The sequence below is a fragment of the Vicia villosa genome, linkage group LG2 (genome assembly GCF_029867415.1).
Source record: "Vicia villosa cultivar HV-30 ecotype Madison, WI linkage group LG2, Vvil1.0, whole genome shotgun sequence".
NCBI lineage: Eukaryota > Viridiplantae > Streptophyta > Magnoliopsida > Fabales > Fabaceae > Vicia > Vicia villosa.
Window position 1 is genome coordinate 224,298,604 of NC_081181.1, and position 9,754 is coordinate 224,308,357.

The window sequence follows — 9,754 nt, forward strand, 5'->3', positions numbered from 1 at the left end:
AACTCACAGATTTAAAAATCTATCATGCATGCCCTATAGTTGTAAATGCAGAGTCTCTTGCCAGCGTGCTTGAGCAATGAAGTCTCTTTCTAGTTTGATTGATCATATTATAATATGAATGATTATAGTATAAATCTCTTGTGCTGCAAGGGGACTGACTACTCTCAGTTTGGAAGGAACCAAGATGTATTGGGTGTCTCTTTATTTACTTCTGCATTTAATTATTTCACCATGCATAGAACTCTGAAGTCAGACTCGGATCTGACTAATTTCTTCTTAATACAAAATATGAATTATCTACTCAATTCTGAATTAAGATTTAAAAAGAAATAATCTTTGATATACACAATTCAACCCCCTTCTTGTGTATATTGTTCCCACCTTTAGTTGGCATCAGAGTCTGGTTGTGCATAATAGTTAATAGTGGTACAATAGAGGGATACAATGAAAAAATATACAACACATTCTTCAGTCTTCTATGCATATTTCTATCTATTGACAAAATTTTGAAACTACAGAAGCTGAAGAAAGATGATCTGGAGAAAGTCAAACTATTCATAATAGTAATAACAACTTTTCTCTCTAATTTTCTCTTCTTCTTCTTTCACCTTTCTTGAAAATCCTAATTGTCCCAACACATCTTCAATTCTTAGTTCCTAACCAAACATTTATTTTTTTAAAAAACCTAAAAAAATTATTAAAATATACGTATTCAATCAATACTCCCTCCATTATCTTTATATGCAAATTTTGACTTTTAAATTTATTGAATAATTGGTATATTTAATTCAAATACGTTATTTAAACAATGAATCTAAAAACCAAAATTTGCTTATAAAAGAAAATGGAGGAAGTATATAAAAAATTGAAATTGTTAACTTTTAAAAAATAATTGTTTTTTTTTTTAATTTTAAAAAAATTCTTAAAATACTTCCTCCCATCTCGAATGTAAAGCAACAACCAAAAAAAAATTCAAATTTCAAATCTTCTTTGCATAAGTCACCTATAATTATTATATTCAATTTCATTATTCTAAATATAACAAAATATTGTTTACATTTTTATGTTTTTAATGATTTTTAAGACAAAAAATAATATAAAATTAGAAATAGTGTAACACTTAAATATATTTTAAAAAAATTTAAAGGGTAAAATCTTTTTATAAAGTTGTTTATATATACATGGTGAGTACTAGTTAACAAAACTCTAATTAGAATATCCATATCTATCAAACAAAAAATAATGGGTCCCAAGCAGAATAATGAGAGCTTTTATTTCAGTCAATTATTCATCTCATCTGTTGTGACATTTTTGAACGCGTGTCAGGTGATAAGTTAACGAAACACAATGTAGTGGGACATAGTGATTGTGAAGTATTCTGACAATAGAGTTGCAAGTCACTAAAAATTTTAAAAACAAAGCAATCAAAAATGAAAAAACTTCAAAACAATTTTAAAATTACATCAAATATAGTAGAATACATGTCAAGGCCTCTGAGCTAGAATTTATCTTATCGCAGTTAAACATAGAAAGAGCAGGAAAATACTAGTATTACAAATCAACAGCAAAGTCCTTAATCATCTCAAGCTTATTCGCAGGACTATTGTACCATTACAGTCATTTCTCACACTAACACCACAAATACTTTATTTAATGAACAAAATATACAATGAAACTAAGTAGTAAGTATAGGTGGCAGGTAATCAACCTTTCCGCCAAGAACACGAGCCTTGGTATCGGGGAAGAATTCAAATCCTGGCAGCTCTGTCACATTTCCTTCATTTGAAACCCCAATGGGATAGCGAAGAAGATGACCAGGGAGGTCTTGCTCTAGGGACTCGCTGGAATAGATATCCCAATACTTGTCAGCAATTTGGTTCACCTTCCTAATGCATTCTCCACTTTCTGGGTGAAGGAAGGATTCTTCAAGCATGCCAAGGTGCTCATACCACAATGACATGCGGAAACCATGAATCTGACCCCTTGCAGGCTGCCTGTTAGCTAAATGATAGGGCTGATAAGCTCCCATTGCTATTTCAGAGTCTCTAGCACCATCCATTGATCTTTGGTTGATGTTGGCAGATCCAATAATTATGTATTCATCATCAACTGCAAAAAAAATGATTCTACCATACTATGAATTTCTATCAACAAAGAATGTTTTCTTGGTTAAGTAAAAGGGATATTGTAATACCTATCAATGCAAGTCTCGAAAAACTTATCATGAAAAAAATAGTATGAGCGAGTGAGGTTTGGGTAATATTCATGCGATTGCATGTCTCCATCATTTTGAAAATGAGACGGACTAAATATGAAAGGAGACCCGCGTGAATTTTACCAAACCATAAAAAGAGTATTGGAAAGGAAGTGTTTGAAAGAATGTTTTACTTACCTATCATCATCTTGGCATGAACATAAATCATGAAACGCCTGGCCTCTTGGGCTCGGATATAATCTGTATCAGGTTCTGGTCTTTCAGTAGGCTCATACTCTCCTTGTTTTTTCACCTCTCGATTGCCTAGGCAGAAGAATGTCAAATAGTTCCGAGGATCATCTTCAATTCCCTGGGCATTGAGTGCTTGAATAATATCTTTGTACATCATATCCAGTGTTCTCCTCTGCCAGTCTAATATTGCCTGAACTGATGCACTTTCTGGGACACCTTCAGGCCACATGGGAACCACAATATACACAGTGAACTTTTCCCCAGCTTCAATCTTGCTAACAATCTTAAGTGAAAGCTCTTTTGGGATCAGATGCAAAGCACCAATGTCTTCAGGCTTAATCCCATCAGCACTCCACCCATAACAGCTTCCAAGGAAATATTGATTTTCAATGTAGATGAAATTTTTGGCACGTCGAATAGCATTGATATAAGCATCTTGAATACTACGATCTATTATGTTATCCTTCCCACTAACAAGCCCGGCTTTAGCAGCATCTTCAGGAGTTTCGGGGAACCCGAAAGCTGCTCCACCATCAATAGATCTAAATAACTGAACATTCCATGTCTCTTGATCATCAGGGAAAGTTACCGGGGACGGGGTGATAACGACGTCTTCAAGCTCTCTCAGAGGAACAAGCAAGTCCTTTCCACCTTGCTTCCTCCATCTTTGCTCAAAGTTAAACAAAACATCCCAAGCAATGGGACCTTCAAGCCTTGAGTGGATATCATGCCAAGGCTCCCTAGGACCACCTTTTTGTATTGAAGCACCAGGAAAGTTAGGCTGATGAAAATCATCATGATGTGCTGTATCCAAGGTTCTGAAAAGTGAATGAAACTGAGTATCATATCTTCCATCACAGAGATCAATGCCTCCAACAAAACTCACAATTCTCCGCTTATCTAACCCTGCTTGGCTTGGCAACTCACTGTCCACCACCACAATTTTCTGATGATGAGTAAACATGGTACCAATTGATATATTTTGGACAATGCTTCCACCATCATCAGGATTGCGAGGGCATAAAACACAATGCACTTCAGAGCCATGAAAGTATTCCGCAGTTTCTTGATCATGAGTAGCCATCAACCCATCTTTTTTCAACAAACCAACCGATGTTCTATCATCCCAAACAAGCATCAACACCCTAACACCTTCTTGTGCTTTTTTCTTGAGAAGCTCACCAAGCATTATGTCTCCTCCCGGCTTTTGTCTTCTTGAATCCCTAACCAAGGAAATCTCAGTATAAACAGACCACCCTGTAATGTATATCATGTGTCTTGCTTTTGTGATTGCATCGAAAATGTCCTCCCAACATCTCTGAGGCTTGTAAGTCTGGCCTCCTGCAAGTTGTATATTCGGAACAAAATTATCTGGGACATGAGAATCCTGGTATAGAGACACCTTACATCCTTGTCTCTGTGTAAAGAAAGTATAAGGAACTCCAGGAAATTTAGGACTTCTAATGCCTCGAGCCCAGTTTAGGTCTTTTGAAACATCGAAAAACTGCAACTTCACACGGATCTTTGAATTTCCATGAATTGGATTTTTATGCACATCCAATATTTCAACCCATCTATCAATTTCCTCACCACTCAACACTTCCTCAACAGGCACATATGCTCTTCCAATTAAGGTTGCCCCAATAGGATTGTCATCTTTCACAGTGAATATGATATTTGTTGCCAAATGGGCACAGTAAATATGAAAAGACTCATACCATTTAGGATTAGTATGCTCCTTTTCTAATTTCCTGGTCCTTCCCACTCGTGCTTTCTCCAAATCAATGGTCGCATAAAGTTTGGTAGTCCCTTTCCCAAATCCAACCGTCTCCTCGAAGTTTTGTTTAATCTAAAAAATAATAAGCGAATATAATTAACAACACAAGAATCAACCATCAAGGTGAACATTATCAATTAAACTTCACATTATACAAAACCCTGTCGCACGTACACTTCAGATCAAAGACGTGTTTGGTATCCGACATGTTAGTGTCTGATACATATAATCACGTTTAAGTTATTCATTTCTTAAAATTATTATTGTGTTGAAGTTGTGATTCATAAGAAGCATAGTATTGGCTTGGTTAACTTTTGTCTCATCCATGGACCAAACCCAACCACTTTCCCCTTTTTTTCATTATGATAATCAATTTTTTCTTCTTTTTCACAAAACAAATACGTAAACCAATCCATGAAATAAATAAATAAAAAATCATTATCCTTCCAACTAACTCATCCTTCACCACCACTCAAATTTTATCACTTCAAGTCTTTCTGATAACGCGTGAGAAAAATCAACAATCTACAAGTCAATAACCACAAAAAATTCGATCTTCTAGTTTGAAATTCATCAAAAGCTAAATCAGTGGAAAAACTCCAATACAAATTTCAATTAACAATAATCTAACGAAATTTCAGAATCTAGAACAGAGGATTGAACTGTTGAATAATCGATTATGAAATATGAATCACAATCACTGAGATTAACAACAAGCTAGATTAATAATTACTACAACAGAAAAACTAACCGTTTAACTAACAAATACCAGAAATCTAACAACTGAGCTAATTAAGTGAAAATCAGTTAGCAAGTAGTTGAAAAAAATTGAAAACCTAAAGAAAAAAAAGAGATCGAGAAAGAAGAAAATCAGCACCTTGCTGAGAATGTTACTACCACCAACGTTCTTGAGTTTATCGACTTCATAGATTGTAGCATGCAGAGTTCCGTGTAGCAGAATTTGCGCCATGAATTACCTACATAGTAGAATCATAGTTAGTTAGATCACACAGATAGATCGTTAGAATTGAAAATGGATCTAAATTAAAGAAGAAAGATGAAAGAGATTGACCTGTGTAAAGTTTCAGAGTTCAGTTCAGAGATGAAAATGAAAGTGAATGAAAAATGAATAGGTACTAGCTATGATAGTAGTGCTGAACTACTGATTGTTGTAAAATAATTATTAATTTATTTATTTATTAGTCCCTTTTTAAAAGGTGAAATTTATAATTAATTTTATTAAATATTTATTGTAATTATTTATTATATTAATGAGAGTTTTTGGTTAGTATATCAATTTTTGTCATTAGGAGGTGGCATTCCTTAAATGCAAATGCTTATATAAATTCATTGATTAATCAACGCGGCATTCATGACGTTTGGCCGTATGGAAGCAAAGTGGGGTCCACAATTATCTTGCTAATCAAATGTGCCGACAAACTAGAGTGGATGAATTAACTTTAAAATACTTTGGATATTTTTTTCAAAAGTGAACAGTAGACAAATGATGAACGAAATTTTCTAATGGAAAACGTGTGCTGTCAGATATCGAGAAGAACACGTTTGCAGGAATGTTCAAACACTTGGTCAGGATGTTGTTGTAGATATTGAAATATGAAATAAATTTGGCTAGTCAATTAGTGAAGCAGTTTGAGGGAAAATGTTGGATTTTTTATTTTATTTTATTTTATTTTAAGTGTGTTAAGACTAAATCTTGCGTCAATCAGTAGTGGATGACGCATATTTGTTTAAAAAGGTGTTCAATTTTTTAATGTTCGACTTTGATTTGAAAGTGGCATATATCTTTATTTTCTTTATTTTTTATATTAAAATATAAATTTTTCGACGAGTCGAGATTACTTAATTTATATATCTTTTATATGTATTTCTTAATCATCACTATAACATATTTATTTACTATTTATAACGATATTACGCTAACCGTCTAACGTACGAATAGGTGAATACTTTATTATTTCATTTATTTTTTCTACAAAAATATACATTTTCTACGGGCCGAAACTACTTAATTTTTAAATATTGTATATACATTTCTTAACCATCACTATACTATATTTATTTACTATTTATAACGACATTATGTGACCCGTTCGAACGACGGATAAATAATTACTTAATTATATCATTTATTTGTTCTACTAAAATATACATTTTCGACCACCCGATACAAGAATAGTAAATCATTAAGAAATATTTGAAAAAAATAAGAAATTAATTGATTTAGTACTGTAATTTTTGAACATTTTTACGATGAGTTTTTATATATATATATATATATATATATATATATATATATATATATATATATATATATATATATATATATATATATATATATATATATATATATATATATATATATAGAAATGGTGTATTTGTTGTATTTATAGTGGTCTTAAATGTTAAGAAGTGCAAAAACAAACATTTATTATTCTTTTTGCAAAAACAAAAATTTGAATGTTTTGAATATTTTAAATTTTTTTAACCATCATTAATTACAGTCCCAAATGCTTTTTCTGACGAATAAAATAACGATAAAATATGTAGTATAAGTTATTTTATTCAAATTAATTTATTCAAACTACTTTATTCAAATTATTTTATTCAAATTACTTTTTAATATTTAATTTTATATTTTGATTTGGTCTTAACAATATGCAAATCATATTTACACTTATTAATATATAAACTAGCCTATGATTTAAAATATCTTGACTTTTAATAATTATAAGTATAATATATTTATTTTGGGAAAGATAATATATTTATTCTTAACGATGACAATTTGTTTTTATATTTAAAAAATTAGATCATTTAATACCTGTTACCAAATCAAATAAATATAATCACATACATTATATTTATTTATTTATATGAAAATTATAATTTCAAATATTTTTTCTTAAATTAATATTTATATGAAAATTATAATTTCAAATATTTTTTCTTTTTAATTTGCGTATCTTTTATATATATTTATTAACCATCGTTATATATTTATTTATTATTTATAAATTAAATTCATTATCACAATCATTATGATTATTTTTAAAACATATCATTAAATATTTAATTAATATATGATCATAAAATCATATAATATCAATAGAATCCATAAATTTACAATTCAAAAAAATTTAAAAATTATAGGCATGTCCGACGGGCCGAACCTATTTTTCTAACGGGCCGACAAAATATTGACTTAAATTGAACAAATATTATATATCATATGTTGTAACGGGCCGACAAAATATAGGTTTTTAATCCATATATTAATTTTTTTTGAATTTTTTAAAACATTTAACTCAATTTGTTTATAATTAAAAATCAAAATTTTTTAAACAACTAACTTATAAAATAAAATACAAGAATATGAAATCAAAGTGAATTTTTTTTAAACACTTTAAAATTAATGTTATGTTTCTATGACATTTAGAATTTCAAATATTATATTTTTTTAACCATCAAAGCACTATATTTATTTAATATTTCTGACAGTATTGTGCGATCTGTACGAACACACGTGTAGATGACTAATTAATTATTTTATTTATTTTTAAACTAAACTATACATTTTTTTACGGGTCGAGATTACTTAATTTATATATCTTTTATATACTTTCTTAAGCATCACTATACTATATTTATTTATTATTTATAATGATATTGTGCGATCCGTATAAATGCACGGGTAGATGACTAATTAATTATACCATTTATTCTTTTTACCAAACCATTTATTTTTTTACTGAACGAGACTACTTAATTTATATATCTTTTATATTCTTTTATTAATCTTTATTATAATATATTTATTTATTATTTATAATTACATTTGTGCGACCCGTGCGAACGCACGGGTCTCTTGCTAGTTGAAATATGAAATAAATTTAGTGAAGCAGTTTGAGGGAAAATGTTGGATTTTTTATTTTATTTTATTTTATTTTAAGTGTGTTAAGACTAAATCTTGCGTCAATTAGTAGTGGATGATACAAATATTTTTACTTTGTTTAAATCATCACTTAGTTATCAATCGTGCTACCAAGTTCTTCTCTTTCTCTCTTTTTTAATAATAAAAATAGTTTTATTACATAAAGTGCAAGGGGCATGGAAAAAAATTTTACACAACCAATTACAATTATATTTCAATAAATCATACTATTATTTTAAAATTACCGAGATGACATGGTAGAATGATATATTTTCATTGGATAACAGTGTAAAATTTTGTTAAACCGTCACTGTATGTCCATTAAACTCGAAAATGAATTCCTTATCCAATAAATAAAATATAATCCAACATTTATCTTTAAGATAGTTTTGCTGGTCGGTCCTAAGTTCACATAAAATAAGAGAATTATGTTAGACAGTCAACAATCAATGTAAAATTTTGTTTAATCTCTATGACGTGAATCAACTATAAAACATTGTGAATGTTAGGTCGTTTGTCTGGAAGCAACACATTGCATGGCTCGAGTATAATGTCTACATTTTCATGAACGAGTGTAGTTAATGAACTTAGTTCATGAGAGTATGATTCATTTTGGATCATGGAGTATATGCACGCTTACTAGAAAGTCTAAGGCTATGTTTGGAAGTTTGGAGGGGACGGGACGGGAGGACTTCAAAAATTGATTTTTTAAAAAATATAGAGAAAATTTTTAACATTTTTTTTAAAAAAGATTTTATTTAGAATGATAAAATAATGTTCATTATTAATGTATATTTTTTTAAAAAATTATATTTGATCATTTTGTCTAAGCCCTCCAAAACCCTCAAAAGCCCTCTTTTAATACAAATTGTGAGTTCCCCCAAATTAGGGAAATTTTGGTGTTATGAAGAAAATCAAATCCTCTAAAACCCTCCAAACTAAAACCTTTCTATTATTTTCCCCCAATCCTTCCTATTTTTCAAAGCCCTCCCCTCCCTTCCCCTCCAAACTCCCAAATATAGTCTAAGAAAATAATGGACACTATGGTTAGGAGGAAGATCAATTTTATGTGTCTATAAGAAACTAACTGGACAAGTGAAAAAGCTAAAGAATTAGATAACTCGAGACCTAAGTTTTGGTACACAGGAAAAGTTAAATTGAAAAATAGGATGGGGATTATTGTGGACAAGGAGTGGAAGAAGAATATTGTGGATTGACAAGTCGCAAGTGTACAATGATGTCGAAGTAGTAAAAGGGTTAGCGAACCACAAAGACCAACTATTCAAATACTAAATTCTACTCTATCGTTGTGTAGCTAAAGCAATCAAAAATTGATTTGAGTTTGAAAAAGATAAAATTCTAACGAATAAAATTTATAATAAAAAGTAAGACCTAGTGTAACACCCTAATTTCCTAGCGCGTAATATAACGAAATAAAAAAAATCACATATTTCACATTAGGATGTCACGCATCTCAAATCACTACCTGATCTATAACACATAATTTAAAATAAAACATTCAACATCTGTCATTGCATGCTCACTTTCACTTAAGGTGTCATCGCAGCGGAATTTAGCA

At 30.3% G+C, this 9,754-nt stretch overlaps 1 protein-coding gene across 1 annotated transcript; it reads right to left on the reverse strand.

The window, feature by feature from the left end:
• Positions 1-1,431: 1,431 nt before the first annotated feature.
• On the reverse strand, positions 1,432-5,442 carry LOC131654038 (phospholipase D alpha 1-like). The gene is made up of 4 exons (XM_058924438.1): positions 5,296-5,442; positions 5,101-5,200; positions 2,393-4,295; positions 1,432-2,109 (listed from the first exon to the last, which is right to left on the reverse strand). The coding sequence occupies exons 2-4, from the start codon at positions 5,191-5,193 to the stop codon at positions 1,676-1,678; spliced, it is 2,430 nt and encodes an 809-aa protein (XP_058780421.1). The 5' UTR covers positions 5,194-5,200; positions 5,296-5,442; the 3' UTR covers positions 1,432-1,675.
• Between the last annotated feature and the right edge of the window lie 4,312 nt (positions 5,443-9,754).

Excerpts from the sequence above, each read along its gene's own strand:
- LOC131654038 (XM_058924438.1), bottom strand. The coding sequence starts at position 5,193 with ATGGCGCAAATTCTGCTACACGGAACTCTGCATGCTACAATCTATGAA. Across the intron at positions 4,296-5,100 it reads GTAGTAACATTCTCAGCAAG|ATTAAACAAAACTTCGAGGA; the intron begins GTGCTGATTTTC and ends ATTATTTTTTAG. Across the intron at positions 2,110-2,392 it reads TCATGCCAAGATGATGATAG|TTGATGATGAATACATAATT; the intron begins GTAAGTAAAACA and ends TTTTTTTTGCAG.